This window comes from Mizuhopecten yessoensis, unplaced genomic scaffold, assembly GCF_002113885.1.
Source record: "Mizuhopecten yessoensis strain PY_sf001 unplaced genomic scaffold, ASM211388v2 scaffold4723, whole genome shotgun sequence".
In the NCBI taxonomy this organism is placed as follows: domain Eukaryota; kingdom Metazoa; phylum Mollusca; class Bivalvia; order Pectinida; family Pectinidae; genus Mizuhopecten; species Mizuhopecten yessoensis.
This window is the reverse complement of record NW_018405689.1, coordinates 40,619-57,717: the sequence shown is the minus strand read 5'-3', so window position 1 is coordinate 57,717 and position 17,099 is coordinate 40,619. Positions and strand designations below refer to the sequence as shown.

Here is a 17,099-nt window from a genome sequence, read left to right as displayed (position 1 = left end):
GATTTCAAGATGAGGAAGGTATATACGATTGAGATGATCAATACATTTCAAAGCCAAGGCATCAACAATATAAATGAAAGTGAAAACGAAGGACATGGCAAGGTATCGGTTCTAAATACTCTTCAATGAAGCCAGCCTCATAATCATAAACAGGATGTCCTAGTCTGCTGGAAAATCTTGCCACCGAACTCAACAAAGATATTGTCAACCGGGAACTCAACTACTGTCACGATTTCATCCTCAGTATATTTCCCGAAAATCGGCTACACGATAGTTTATCAACTGCCGTTCACCTTTCTTGGCAAAAAAATGTTTCCATAATAGAACAAAGACTTTCCTTCTGTGTGGTATGAGGTATAGTGAAGGAAGAAAAGGTCAGATGTTCTGATAACATTTTTCGACGGAAGGACGCTTAAGATTGATCAATCGATCTCTTTGAGTTTTCATAATTCGCATTCCAGAGAGGCTGATGGAATCCGAAATAATTAACTGATCAACCTGACAGTGTCAGCGTTTATTTTGTTGAATTAGTTTTTATTATTAAAGAATTCAACTTGTAAACATGATATTGAAATTTGTAGTAGATTTTGACAAGTGCTAACAGAGGAGGACCACAGTAATGGTCGGGACGTTAAAGACAGGTAGGCCATTCTACAGGATAGCTGTTCGTGGGGTGGAGGAATATTTATAGGACTCTTTCGTTGTCTGTATAGGTCCTTAGTAGAATGAATTCTGACTAGTAAGTGTTTGATTGGTTTTATTTTGTTTGACGTCCTATTAACAGCTAAGATCGTGGAGGGCGTGCCTCCATGTGCGATGTGTAAGCGTGCATGTGTGTATATGTGCAGGAGACAGGGTATGTCGGTGTGCTTGCCTTCTTGTGATAGCGCGATCTGAAGCAGTGTTTGAATATTTCCAACAATTCTGAATAGTTGGCAAATGTATGGATTCCATCATGTGTCCCCTAACTGGTACTGTGGTGCCAAGGTATATAACTAGCAGTCCTTCTCTGTCGTTGGTTAATGTTCCTTGTGGGCGATATTTGGGTTAGTCTTGTCCCTGGTTCAATGTGGTGTTAAAACTAGTGTTTATATAAGCATAGCAGAAATACCTCTCAGATTTGATAGTTTTGGTACTATTCATCCAGATATACTCCGGCTGACTTTTTATCTGTGTGGGCTGTCTTCACCAAATACGTTTATCCTTGGTTTTGTTGTCAATATAATATGAACTGCTCAGTGGCGGATCCAGAGGGGTTTTTGGGGCTTCAGGCCCCCCCCCCCCCCAAGCCTGAGATTTTTCTCTAAAAATCATGTATTTTCACCATTTTCCTCAATTTTTCACCACATGGAACCCACCCACCCCCACCTGGGAATATGGAAACCCATCCAGATAGGTCTCTGGATCCACCACTGCAGCTCTAAGCTAAATCAAGAAAGGCTGTATAACACAGATAAAAACAACATCAGTATCCTAAATAGATTCTTTATTATCAAAATAGACTTATTTTTCTCATTTTAATAACGGTAAAATATAACTATACCTGTAGAACATGGAGCATAACAAATGTTTTGATAATAAAAATTATGATTTGGAAACGAAACTATTTACAGTGTACAACAAAATTCTATAGCGCTACATATGTAGTTGATAATCTGATGTAAGAATGATCTATTGCTCAGACATGCCACTAAGAATGGTGAAATGGAAGGCGCAATGAGTTACCGGATGAGGTTACCTAGTAGTGTAGTAATACATCAGGTTATCTATATACATGTAGAAGTCATACAAATATTGCTTTTGGTTTTCAGCAGAACAATGTCAAGATAAGCAAAAATATACAAAAAGAAAGACTTACAAAACTTAAAGTTTTACAAATACAGAATGTATGTCAAACATCAATATCTTACTCATAACTATCAATAATCAACTTACTTCTGGTACAAAAACATACATCTTATTCCATTTTTTGTTTTTAAATGAAGACAAATTAGTTTTAAACAAGGAATGTATAAACAATACAAGAAATCCAAGTATTTTTTTATCAACAAACAAATAGAACTGTACATTAATACTTTAGTATACAATAAGAAAGACTTGATTGTTCATGTGTTAATACAAATAAGTATAAGTATCTGAATATTAACATCCAATACATCACAGTCACATGGTCTCGTCTGAATGTCATACAGCAGTTAAATATTGTCTGGATTATATTATACATAATGCTTGTATCAAAGGTTAGGTGTATTTGTAATCCAAATATTTCTCTGGGAAATGGACCCTGTCTGTCTATACAGGTGGTCCTACTTACGAAATTATTTATCCCCATTTCAGGTAGAAATACCAAGAAATAAAGCATCTACGTAGCATTGAAGTCAATTTCTTTTATAATCTCCCCTTTTTAATAAGTTTTGAATGAGTTAGTTAAACATGAACTGGTTCTGAATGAAAGCTCAGAAGTGTGAGTAGCCATTTTGACCCAATGAAAATTGAGCAATAATATTTGAAACAGAAAAATTGTTGTTAGTTTAATCTTTTTTCAAAATAAGTAAAATACATGTATAAGCGTACTATTTACATTCACATTGAAAGGTAATTAAGAAACATTTACGTCCATGTGTTATTTTTTTTGCATACAATTTGGATTTGCCGGAGTTATGAAGAAACAAAGGCCATGAGATCAGCTCAGCTTCGACTATCGCTGTGGTTGAGGGTTGGATCACGTCGCGACATCTGACTTTGTCTCTTGGGTATGTTGTTAGCGAATGCCTCTTGCGGGTCGTTGTATCCATAGTGGTAATGGTAGGCTGAATTGTCGTAATACAAATCTGGGTTACGATGGGTTTTACCCCATCCTGGTCTAGAACCACTCCCACTTGAGGACTCGGAATCGCTTTCCCTCAACCTCCGGTCTTTCAGCATTGAATTCCTGTTGAAAATACATTGTTGTTATTCTAACTTATTGTCAAGACTGTTCAATAGGATGAAGAATTCTATGTACATTATGTGTAAACATGTTAAGAAACTCTCTGGCTTTCTACTGAAGTTTGATGTATATTGATACTAGTTACTACATGGGCAAATTAGAAGTAATAACGACAGTGCAGACAAAGACATTTGTCAAATATTCGGGCGATCTACCCCTTTATCAAGACAGGAACATGGAAATCATGCTGGCAATCTCATGATCAGACAAGACAAATGAATGACAAAACTGTACAAGTTTTGTTGAAATTGACCATTTTTAGGGAGTCATGCACTGAAACCAATAAGAATTTATGATTTTTGTGTAAATATGCACCCATTGATTAGGTAAATATGCACACATTGATTAGGCAATCAATCTTTGTCTGGCACTTGAATCAAACCCTTTATAGGCGAGTTCTAATAAAAGACAACTAAAATGTATCAGACCAATACCAACACTATTTCCTGGCTTATGATTACTTACCTTTTCCTATAGATTAAAAATACACTAGTGACCACAACCAATGCAAGGAATGCTACTCCAGCAACTATTCCGGTGATGATTATTGGCACAGCAGACTCTGCCTGTTGGGCGGCTGGGTCGTCCCTGGAGGGGGCCTGGGTGGCAGGAGCTACCGTGGTAGGTGCAGTTGTGGTTGGGCCTGGGGTTGTTGTCGTGGTAGTGGTGGCGTCTGGACAGTAGTGAGCTGTAAAAGTCAAAACCATACCACTCAAAGGTCAACATCATAAACCATTCAACTCTATACGAGAACACTGACAGGTCAGTAAGGGCCCCGTCTTGTGGCAATATATCCCCCATAATCATCAAGAAGCAATCTGCCCATATAGCTGAGCTTGAAGTTTGACATTTGGACTTCAAAAAAGAAGCAAAATATACATTTTACATGTACTATGATGTGAGTCTTGTTTCCTTCCACCTCCATATTTGCTGGGCTAACAGAAATGTAAATACCGGTGCAATACACATTTGTTAGCTTTGATTTGTTTTATTTCACCTTATATACCTCCTACATCAAGAGCCAGGGTCAAAGTCAGAGATCCACTTTGTCTTTGACCTTTGAACCCAAATGACCTTGACCATTAACCTAGTGACCCTGAACTTTGGTCAGTTGACTTATTCTTTAATTCCGACCATCTTTGCTTCTTGATATCATAACAAAATGTTCATCAGTGAAAAATACAAAACTTGAGCTTGACCCTTTGGACCCCGTAACCTGAACCTAAGGTCATTTGACTCTGTGTTAAGTTCTGAACAACATTGCTTCATAATGTCATAACAAAATGTTCATTAGTGAAAAGGTACAAAATTAAACCTTGACCTTTGACCCAATGACCTTGACCTTTGGTCAGTTGACTCCTTGTTTAATTCTGATCAACTTTGCTTCATCATGTCATAACAAAATGTCTATCAGTGAAAATATGCAAATTTGACCTTGACCTTTGAATCTAATGACCTTGACCTTTGACCTCAACTTTTTACCTCAGTGTGTCTCTTTGTTTGATTCCGAACAACTTTGCTATATAATGTCATAGCGAAATGTTCACACCAGTGAAAAGTTACAAAAGTTGACCTTGACCCCTGACCTGATGACCTTGACCTTTGGTCAGTTGACTCCTTGTTTAATTCTGATCAACTTTGCTTCATAATGTCATAACAGAATGTTCATCAGTGAAAAGATGCAAATTTGACCTTGACCTTTGAATCTGATTACCTTGACCTTTGACCTCGACTTTTTACCTCAGTGTGTCTCTTAGTTTAATTCCGAACAACTTTGCTTCATAATGTCATAGCGAAATGTTCGACAGTGAAAAGCTACAAAATTTGACCTTGACCCCTGACCCGATGACCTTGACCTTTAGTCAGTTGACTCCTTGTTTAATTCTGATCAACTTTGCTTCATGATGTCATAACAAAATGTTCATCAGTGAAAAGATGTAAAATTTGACCTTGACCTTTAAACCTAATGACCTTTACCTTTGACCTTGATTTTTTTTAACCTCAATCTGTATTTTTGTGAACTGAACTTCTTGACCAAGTTTCATGTACATCGGTCAATAAATACCAAAGTTATCAGCCAGGGACGGACAGACAGACAGACAGACAGACAGACAGACAGAGTGATTACTATAGGGCACCCGTATCTCCGATATGTGGCCCTAATAAACCACTCATAAGTCAACATCACACCACTCAAAGGTCAACATTACACCACTCAAAGGTCAACATCTTACCAAAGGTCAACATTACACCACTCAAAGGTCAACATTCTACCAAAGGTCAACATCACACCACTTAAAGGTCAACATCACACCACTCAAAGGTCAAAGTCATAACAAAAGTCAACATCACACCACTCAAAGGTCAACATCACACCACTCAAAGGTCAACATCATACCACTCAAAGGTCAAAGTCATAACATAACAAAAGTCAACATCACACCACTCAAAGGTCAACATCACACCACTCAAAGGTCAACATCTTACCAAAGGTCGACATTACACCACTCAAAGGTCAACATTCTACCAAAGGTCAACATCACACCACTCAAAGGTCAACATCACACCACTCAAAGGTCAAAGTCACACTACTCAAAGGTCAACATTACACCATTCATAGGTCAACATCTTACCAACATCATAAACCATTCAAATTCCAATTTCACACCACTCAAAGGCCAACATTACACCACTCAAAGGTCAACCTCAAACCAAAGGTCAACATTACACCACTCAAAGGTCAAAATTCTACCAAAGGTCAAAATCACACCACTCAAAGGTCAACATCACACCACTCAAAGGTCAACATCACACCACTCAAAGGTCAACATCATACCACACAAAGGTCAACATCACACCACTCAAAGGTCAACATCATACCACTCAAAGGTCAACATCATACCACTCAAAGGTCAACATCACACCACGCAAAGGTTAACATCATACCAACGGTTAACATCATACCACTCAAAGGTCAACATCACACCACGCAAAGGTTAACATCATACCACTCAAAGGTCAACATCACACCACACAAAGGTTAACATCATACCAACGATTAACATCATACCACTCAAAGGTCAACATCACACCACGCAAAGGTTAACATCATACCACTCAAAGGTCAACATCACACCACACAAAGGTTAACATCATACCAACGGTTAACATCATACCACTCAAAGGTCAACATCACACCACACAAAGGTTAACATCATACCAATGGTTAACATCATAACACTCAAAGGTTAACATCATACCACTCAAAGTTTAACATCACACCACTCAAAGATTAACATCATACCACGCAAAGGTCAACATCACACCATGCAAAGGTTAACATCAAACCAACGGTTAACATCATACCACTCAAAGGTCAACATCACACCACGCAAAGGTTAACATCATACCAATGGTTAACATCATACCACTCAAAGTTTAACATCACACCACTCAAAGATTAACATCATACCACTCAAAGTTTAACATCACACCACTCAAAGATTAACATCATACCACGCAAAGGTCAACATCACACCATGCAAAGGTTAACATCAAACCAACGGTTAACATCATACCACTCAAAGGTCAACATCATACCACTCAAAGGTCAACATCACACCACTCAAAGGTCAACATCATTCTACTCACAGGTCAACATCAGAGTATAACATAACTGTTTTGTGTTTTATACTAAGATTGGCAATCAACACTAAAGTGAATAAACCTATAGAAATATTTAGATGAACTACAAAAAAGTATGGCGCGCACATCAATTCTATTTTCAAACATAACATTCCTTTTCTTCTGATCACAATACATATAATTGAATTATTTGTTCAATAACCATCCACATATTGTGATAATTCTATCCACTTTATTAGGGGATGACTGTACTGTAATCTTACCTATTTTGACAGTCCAGTCTATGACCGAGGTGACGGGGTCGCAGAAGTGACAGGGGTTAGCTGAACTCACATCTCCAATACCATAGCACTGAGATTCAATCACGCAACCGGTCAGCTGTAACATAGCAATAACAGGTCATTAGGTCAAAAGTCATCACTGATTCTACAAAACGTGTTTTACCATTAACTCAAAACTCCCCACTGATGGTAATCATTGACTCAAAACAAAACTCTTCAATTATTCTAACAGAAATCATGAATAAAACACAACCTGTTAAGAAGTCACAGTATTTGCTCCAAAACTGCTCATTTATTTTTTAAAATACCATTGACAATTTCAACCACTTCTCCATTAGTCACTGATCCTTAACTCAAAATTTCTATCACTTATTGTATACCTCAAAATTCCTCACTCTTTTGTATAACAAAATTGAACCTCTTATCCTAAGCATTGTCTAGCCTCAATAATTCATTGACTTTGTTTACAACATAGGGGTCTGCAATTGAACAAATTAAATAAACGTAAAATCCTGGGATATTGAATATCACATACCCAAGATTCATACATTAAGTTTAGTCACAGTTATAAAAATAACATACACACACACAAAATAAACAAATATCCATATTAACAATCGAGGCTGTTATCTAGTCCCATTGGAGTGATCTCCCCTTACCGTTGTCTGACAGCTGGTGTCACCACAGGTGTAACATTGAGAATTATGACCAATGAAGTAATGGTCCCCGGTACTTTTCGTGACTCCATTGTTACTGACAGAGACCAAAACAGCCCTTAAAGGAACGGCTGGCGTTAGACTGGCCGGTATCTCACACTCCGCCAGGTTAAAGGAGATAAAATTGGCCAGGGCCGTTGTCTCTGAGCCTGTCTTCAGGAACACACCAGCAATCCTCTACAACAGAGGCCATACAGAACAACCATCACATCAACTGAATAGGGGAGGGCAAGTTTAAGTAGATTATAAAACTTAATAACATAATGAACATAACAAAGGCGAAATACAAGGATTAAGCACACAACTGACTCATATGATAAATGGTATATGTAATCAGATCTGTTAGAATAGGAAAAACTTTTTTTGCAACAAATCATACTGATTTCTTAGAACTTGTAAAAAAATCTTTTCTTTACAGCATATGAATACAAATTGGATAGAACCTGTAAAAGCGTCTTTTCTTAATAGCATATAGAACTAATATGTTAGAAATTATAACAAGTTCTTTACATCACATTTGTTAGACGCTGTATAACATATGCAGAGCAGTGGCCTTTTTCGATACAGAAAATCATTACACATCTATAAAGCTCTAAAAGTGTATCACCAATTTATAAATCATCACATGATCAATTAGTAAATAACAACAGACATTGATTTTATCCGTCAGTCTGTCATTATGATTATACGTAACAGATGTGTCCGAAACAAATTCAGGTAATTACTCTTAATGATAAGCTAGTCATCACAATATGCCCTTACCTCTACAGTTTCAAAGTGACATGTAAGAGTTGGTAGATCGACAAACTTCTCGCCTTCCACAGAGACACTGTTGCATGCGGCCCCTGTTCTGGTATCGCAGGTGTTCTGTTGTAGCCCGGCAACAACAGGTGGTTCTCCCTCTCTCATTGAACAGCTCACACCCATGAAACCAGTATAGCACCTACACACACCTGTAACAAGTTACACCCGTGAAACCATTATAGCACCTACACACACCTGTAACAAGTTACACCCATAAAACCAGTATAACACCTACACACACCTGTAACATGTTCCACCCATGAAACCATTATAGCACATACACACACCTGTAACAAGTTACATCCATGAAACCATTATAGCACCTACACTCACCTGTAACAAGTTACACCCATAAAACCATTATAGCACCTACACACCCCTGTAACAAGTTACTCCCATGAAACCATTATAGCACCTACCCACACCTGTAACACGTTACACCCATGAAACCATTATAGAACCTACACACACCTGTAACAAGTTACTCCCATGAAACCAGTATAGCACCTACACACCCCTGTAACACGTTACACCCATGAAACCATTATAGAACCTACACACACCTGTAACAAGTTACATCCATGAAACCATTATAGCCCCTACACACACCTGTAACAAGTTACACCCATGAAACCATTATAGCACCTACACACACCTGTAACACGTTACACCCATGAAACCATTATAGCACCTACACACACCTGTAACATGTTCCACCCATGAAACCATTATAGCACCTACACACACCTGTAACAAGTTACACTTTGGAATCATTTCTAGATACTACATTATAACCAGAATTTGCGGTAGATATTTAATATCTAAATTATATTTAAATAATGACTATTTTCATGAAAAAAAATAAAAACCAAGGAATCTTTTGAAGCAACCTCAGTGATATAAACAGATTTTAATCATGACAAACTGTTAAGGTTTATACGGGTAGATTACAGATGTAATAAGTATACTGTAAACATAGTTAGTGATTTAGCATTATAATAATAATAATAATAATTTGAGGTTCTTAAATACCGCTTTATCACATCTTTGAGTTCGTAGGTCGTCTCAACGCGGTTCACAAATTATTATTCATGGTTATAAGGCCTTTGCAACCAGCCTTTCTCAACTCCCTGGGGAGCATACAGTCGGTGCTGCCATTTCGGTGCTCACAGCTAGCATTTTACAATTCTAGCACTGCTCAACCACGTACTCATTTACAGCTGAGTAGACTGGAACAAGCGGAGTCAAGTATCTTGCTCAAAGATACAACACAGTGCCGTGCCGTGCCATGACTCGAACTATATTGTGAGGGCTAAATGATAAGAGATATTATTATTATTGATACCAGTTCATTCCTGCTTACCTTTTTGACAATCTCCATTGGTGTTACAGTTGTCCTCACATGTCTGGTCTAGGATGCCAGTAGCGACGGCTTGAGCGGCAGGGTCGGTGTTGAAGGTGGGATCTTTGCTGAGCTCATTAATACACCGTCCCATCTGATTGGTTGTACTGAAACTGTCGTATTCTGTACCTCCGGTCCGCTGTGAGATTAAAACAGAAATAAAAAAGTAATGTGAGAATCCATCTCAATTTTTTAACTGAAGTTTTCAATCGGTACAGATTTAACTAAGAATACTGAGAGGTCAGCAAGAGCCCCACCATGTGCCTTGCTGTATCTCCATGGTCTATTTTTAGAAACAGTGACCTTGACCTTAAAAACATTTTAAACCCCTATTGCAGATCTACATGTATATGTCACAGTGTATCACCATGTCAAATTTCAAACAGATTTGTCTTTTGAATTCTGTGATAAGGACAATATCCGCATGGTATGTTTTTAGAAACAGTGACCTTAACCTTCAAAAATCTGACAACCCTTTTTGCACATCTAGATATCACCATGTCAAATTTCAAAAAGAGAAGTCTTTCGGATTCCGTGATGAGGACCGTAACTCCATAGGTCAATTAAAGTTCAATTAAAGGTCACAGTCATATATTTTATAGTGTTAACAGCCTGCCAAAGCCAAAGAACTCCCTGTTTTAGATCTTGCATTCCTTGGAGGTTATTGTCAAAATATTATACATGTATGCTTTAAAGGAAAATAATTTAAACATGTAATGTTGGTAGGAGTGTAGGCTGGTGAACACTAGTAACTGTTTGACAGCAGGCTCTACCTGGATATCAGCCATACAAGCTCCCACATCCGTCCCATTGGCCACATCCACGCCTGCACAACTCTGGCCCAGGTTTGAGTTTGTCAGGAGAGCCTCGCAGTGAGCTTGAGCCATGGCCTCCGTCCAATTTCCTGATGGCCACGATGCTGCCTGTTTAATAAATAAACAAACATAACTGTCAGCTTTTATTTTAATTTTAGATATGTCTTTTCTACCAATTTACAAAACTTCATTACATTCGATTTCATTTAACATATTTTTTCAAAGACCTCCATTCCTTAATTTGTTAATAACAGGACTTTGAATCCAGGTTTGTATTAAAACATCAAAGTGTGTCTAGCTTAGGCCACTTCTCATCCGATATACAGTACACATATCATTGTACAGGGACAATGTCCAGCGATTCATTTTATTTCTTTTCTTGGAAGAAAAAGACTGTAACTACAACATCGATGTAATAAATACTCATGTAAAACTTATAATTATCCACATATCGACTTGGATTTTTTTCTAAATGTGATATATGAGGGAATATTAAAGATGTCACTGAAGCATAAAACGTAAGTCCCATTCAGCACTGCACACACATTCAGTGGAATGACCCTAGCTACATCATTGATGCATGTATTATCCAGATATGGCATTTTCTTTATCTGCATGGATGGATAATTCTTTATATCCGCAGCCAACTTTGTTGAGCAGGAGATAAAATACTAATGTTTATTGAAGTACAAAAGGCAATCATAAAGTGTGACTCAGTTGACCTTAAAAATATCAATTGTTAAAGAAAAAGAAAAAACTTCAAGAGGAGTTAGAGGCTAGATATTGACTTGCCGGCACTTCAGCATCCTCAACCACTCCGATCTGCTCCAAACCAGTTGCGGCGGTCTGTCTGCGACGTCTCCTGACCGTTGTCTGATCCAAAGCATTCTGGGAAGTGTCGGAGATCAAGCTCTTAGCCTTAGCTATCAAGTCAATTCCTACAATAAGCAGTGAGATATATTACAGAAACTTATTTTTGATATTTAAATTAGGTCACAATTTTTTCATCTGTAATAAATCTGATTTGCGTATTAATTAACACCTATTTCATCTTTTGAACCAATCCCTTCTCTTTTCCCTGTGGGGGAGGGGCATACATTTCATATATACAACACTGCAATCCCGTGACCCAGAGATGATTCATTCTTAATATAGTCAAAATCCCTGCAGCTTTTCTAAATACAAAAAATAATTGATGACAGACAATGGTAAAACTTCAGTTGGCCTTTCAGATATGGTGAGCTGACAAGAGGCCCACCCATCCAGCTGTAGCCCTCACCTTGTTCTTTGTTATTTGAACTTAACAAAAATTTGATATTATTCACTGAAAAATAATCAATCATTCCTATATGTGAGTCAAACAGAAAAATCCTGAACTCCCAAAATCTGACCCTCGTGCGGGGGTTTCTCCGTCTACCGCACACAGGAGTGATAGATTCTATGATCTTATCAATCTGTATGTAAACACAGCATTGTTAATGGGAAGCCTTACCAGGAATGAGGAATGGACATGTCTTGGCGTGAGGAATGGACTGACAAGGATCAGCAGTACCCGACGCAGACACTGGACAGGTACAGTATACTGGGTTCTGTTCAGGGGAAGGTTGGAGAGGGTAGTCCTTGAAGTACCAGTAATTGTCTTTTATCCTGAAAATGTGAAGAATTAGCTCTAGAAATGACTAACAAGTGGCCCAATGGGCCTGAATCGCTCACTTATATCATACTTAGTACCCTTCTGAAGTGTTCTTTTAACATATAATACTGAAATGGCTCAAGAAATAGTATAGGGTTCAGATTGCTTTACTATCACAGCATTAAAGTTGCTGAGGTTTCGTTTTGTCCACCTATAGCCTAAAGTAAAACATTTTTGGTATTATGTTTATCAAAGTGTCATCCATTCAGGCAAGTGAGATACAAATCAAATTATGGCAAAGTATCATAGAGTTCACTTTTCTTTTCAAATCAAATTTGTGACAATTATTACAGGGTGTCCACTCACTTTCAATTAAAAAAATATAAGGAATATAGGATTTTTTTCTTAAAAATAAAGGAAATTTATAGGCTTTCCTATCTATGTTTTGAGCTAATATTTGAGTTTTAAATGCTACATATTTACTCATTATCATCATAGAGCACCACCCCATGTCCACCTATAGCCTAAAGTAAAACATTTTTGGTATTATTTTTATCAAAGTGTCATCCATTCAGGCAAGTGAGATACAAATCAAATTATGGCAAAGTATCATAGAGTTCACTTTTCTTTTCAAATCAAATTTGTGACAATAATTGCAGGGTGTCCACTCACTTTCAATTAAAAAAATATAAGGAATATAGGATTTTTTTTCTTAAAAATAAAGGAAATTTATAGGCTTTCCTATCTATGTTTTGAGCTAATATTTGAGTTTTAAATGCTACATATTTACTCATTATCATCAAAGAGCACCACCCCATGTAGCATGTACTTGTATCACAAATGAAAAATGGTAATGATTTAAAAGATTCCACACTATTCTGCATAAACACATACTGACTTTTTAATGGTTTCTTGGCATTTACAAAACAACAGCTTTTGAAGAACTGCATAGCTCACCTGTTGGTGATGTAAGTGCATGTTCACGTAACATAATGTGTTGTAGGTGGCTAAACTGGTGTTGCTATTTTGAGGTTTTGTTGTACAATGTAAAGACGGGCTCCATGCAGTGAAGTTATAGTGTTTTATATATCTATGTATATCCGAATATTACAATACATAATTACAGCATCATAAAATGATCCACACTGAGTTGATTTTAAAGTAAGTTGTTTCGGCCTCTAGAATAGGAATAATGGTTAAGCACATTGCTCACACTTCATGTAATGCCTCAACCTTATAATAGCCAATTACAAGTTGGTGTGATGACGTAATAATGAGCCTTGTGTAATGAAATTTAGTTTTGATAAAGCACCTTAATTACCATCAAAGAAAAGGATTTGGTTCTAGCATATCTGGGTGTGAAGATGATTGTTCAAAAACAAGTACCTCCATCAAGGTGGGTAACTGTACTTACTGCCATGCCTTGTTGAAGAGGTTTGGAAACAGAGAATCCTTGCTGTTAGCCCTGTTTGCCTTGAGGTATTTAGCATCCACCTGTTCCTGTGTTCCATCTGGCATCATTAGGTCGTTGGTTGGATCACCATCAAAGTTACCACACAAACCTTACAAAATAATACATTACTGATCACCTGTCAATTACAATATGAGTCATTTCTGATGGATTTAATTTCATTCAAAAGTGACTTACAAGCATAGTTATTATTTGAATATGATGTATGACAACCCCTCCCCTCCCCCCCCCTCCAAAAACAACAACATCTGTGACCTTCAAAGAGGGTCAAGGTCAAATTCTGTAAACAGGCGAAACATCATTTTCCAACACATGATGAATCTTAACAGGAAGAGTTTAGCTTGTTTTATTGATGTGACCTTCAAAGTTATTCTAAGCCATTCATTCAGATCTTAAACTTCAAAGCACTTCACATCAGCTACCAGCCAAATATCATGACCCTATGCCTCTTGGTTACATGTCTTCAAGGTTGTAACACAAGGTCAGGGGAACACTGGTAGTGACGGGAAGTAGAATGCAAAACAGACAGTGAAGAAGGAAGAAAGACTGAGGCACAGTGACATCGTTGGAACAGTCGCAGCAGGGCGCCTTGGGCTAGCAACAATCTCCATACCTAATTGGGTAAGGGCTAGCCCATGGAGATGACTCAAACAGAGGATGGAGGGGTACAGACTTGGCTTTCTGTTGAAGGCAACATATGACGTGCTACCTAGCCCAATAAACCTACACACCTGGGGACTGAGGGACAATGCAGCCTGTGGAGACTGCGGACGACCTGCCAATTTGGCGCATGTGCTATCATCTTGCACTGTCGCACTTACAGATGGCAGGTACACATGCCATCCATCAGAGTATAGGTTTCCCAGTAGAGGTGGCTGCTACACCACTACGCCAAGACATTGTGTTGTGGTCCCGGAACTCCAAGCAGGTTGTGATGGTAGAACTGACAGTTCCATGGGAGGACAGGATAGAGGAGGCACATGAGCGGAAGAGGACGAAGTACCGGCATTTTGTAGAGGACTGCCAACAATGAGGTTGGAAGGTATGGTGCCTGCCAGTAGAGGTTGGATGCAGGGGTTTCCCTGGCCAATCTCTATAGAGGACTTTGAGGTTGCTGGGGATGCTAGGGACAGAGCGAAAGAAGCTTGTGGGTGCTGTAAGCAGGCAGGCAGAGATGGCATCCAACTGGATATGGAGGATTATAGAAGAGCCATGGGGTGGACACCAACAACAGTGCTAGTCACACGTGCTACAACACAGGATATCACAAGACTCGATGGATGTTGCAGGAGGCTGCAGCAAAAACATGGCAGCAAAAAGCTGCAGCAAAAACATGGCAGCAAGCTGCAATTCCAACCAGCAGCAGCGAGAGCCTACCAGTCCCTGGCTGGTTCTGATCAACCCAGTCGGCCCACCTCTGGAGGATAAGCGCCGAAACGTCTAACGAAGGAGGACCATCCACCCGATGATTGTACTGGCCAGCATTGGAATATTCCTATGTATTCAAGGTATTTGTGTGATCTTGAAAGTGACTCAAGGTAATTTATTTGAATGTAGCTGTACATCCCAGCATGTTATACTAGCCAGATATCATCATCCAAATGCCTCTTGGTTATTCAGAGAAAGTAATTTGAAGATTTTGATTATATGATACGTGTGACCTTGAAAGTGGTTAAAGGTTATTGATTGAAATACATTTTATAGCCCTTCATCTCAGCATGCTACTGGCCAAATATCATCACCCTTCACTTCTTGGTTATTTACAAGAAGCTGTTTAAAGGTTTCAAATTTGACATCTATGACCTTGAAAGTGAGTCTAGGTCACTTATTTGAACAAACTTGATAGCCCTTATCCAGGCTGCTACTGGCCCAATAGCATCACACTAGGCTATTGGTTATAGAGAAGACATTGCTGAAATTAAAAGTTGACAATGGAACGATGATTCAAAATTTAGATGCCATGCCAGGTGAGCTAAAAATATTCAGCAAACTGTGACCTTGACCTTTGGCCTCAGTATCCTATAAGCTTCTTTATTATGTTTTAAAAACAGTTGTAGAAAGTATTTAGTTTACAATTCCTCCCAGCAGTCTTTTAAAAGGAAGTCAACAGATCTAGAGGGAGGACAGATGTCTTGTCATGGAATAAGGTAGATGATCCTAATGGAGATTAAACACTTTCAAAAGCCCCGTCATAAATTCAAGCACCTTATTTGTCTGTTGAAAGCCTAGTTAGAGATAAAACCTGTTTCTCACAAACAAAAAAATCAGAAATTACATCCCCGTTCCACACAAACTAAATAGATCAGACATGAAACCTCAATTCCACATACACAAAGGATGTACAGTGTACACACACAAATTCCTGGCTTTACCTTCTGTACGCCCGCTGTCGCTAGGTGATGGGGTTATCTGGACGTTGATTAGCCCACGTAATACTTGAGCCACCACCTTAGTTCCAGTTGGCAGCATCACCTGGTAACCAACACATGCTTGTCTAATTTATACATGTTTTCAAAAACAGAAATGGTATTATTTTGGTTTTTAAACTCATTTTGAAAACAGAAAACTATATTTGTGATTTACCATACCCCTTTTGGTACCCCTAGAAACCCACTTTCGGTCAAAGTTTTACCATAGTTTTTCCGCATGTCATACAATAGGACATGTTTAAACAAAATAAGGAGGTGAAAATCTGGATATACTGGGGCCCAAAAAAGGGCCTTATAAACACCCTTCCTTTACAGCTGGGTTAGAGATTTTTCTTTCAAAGCAAGTTCATTGTCTATTTCTTTATAAATAATGATAAGACAAACTTAAACTGTCAAAATAAAAAATGGCTAATTGGCGGCAATTTTATTTTCTCCAATCAGTTCCAAAATGAAACATGCAAAACTATGGACCAAGGGAAACCTTCATACGAAATTTGAAAAAAAAATTGAAAAAAAATTGTTAAGTGCCTTTCGAGAAAGACCGATATCAAGAATTGTTTAAGGATGGACAGACAGATGGACTACAGACCATAGATGACGGGTGATTTAAGACATTAAGACATCAATCATCCTTGATACTCCAGGGGTTATGCTCACTTTCACTATCTACACCCCTGGAATATGTCACAGCAAAATTGAAGGCATTCGGATAGCTGTTTGATTGGTCACAGGTAAAAACTCTGACCAATCCCTTGGCTGATTCCTGTCCTTTGAAAATTACAGAGGAGCGACACTTAACTTCAAAGCTAGGCAATTTTACTATTATGCGATCGCGAGATACTTCAAAGGATCAAACTAGTCTTCTCATCACATCCACAGGGTGGCACACACTGTGCCTTCAATTTTGCTTTGAC

The 17,099-nt window shown here is 38.3% G+C and overlaps 1 protein-coding gene across 1 annotated transcript in view; it reads right to left on the bottom strand.

The window, feature by feature from the left end:
* Nucleotides 1-1,471: 1,471 nt before the first annotated feature.
* The window catches only part of LOC110449625, a 40,130-nt gene continuing 24,502 nt past the window's right edge, over nt 1,472-17,099 (bottom strand). The window contains exons 15-25 of the mRNA XM_021496602.1: nt 16,129-16,228; nt 13,700-13,847; nt 12,145-12,299; nt 11,445-11,590; nt 10,611-10,760; nt 9,799-9,976; nt 8,394-8,584; nt 7,575-7,808; nt 6,898-7,012; nt 3,455-3,677; nt 1,472-2,932 (exon numbers count right to left, since the gene is read on the bottom strand). Coding sequence (XP_021352277.1) covers nt 2,689-2,932; nt 3,455-3,677; nt 6,898-7,012; nt 7,575-7,808; nt 8,394-8,584; nt 9,799-9,976; nt 10,611-10,760; nt 11,445-11,590; nt 12,145-12,299; nt 13,700-13,847; nt 16,129-16,228 — 1,884 coding nt within the window. The 3' untranslated portion in view covers nt 1,472-2,688. The remainder of the gene's footprint in view (nt 2,933-3,454; nt 3,678-6,897; nt 7,013-7,574; nt 7,809-8,393; nt 8,585-9,798; nt 9,977-10,610; nt 10,761-11,444; nt 11,591-12,144; nt 12,300-13,699; nt 13,848-16,128; nt 16,229-17,099) is intronic.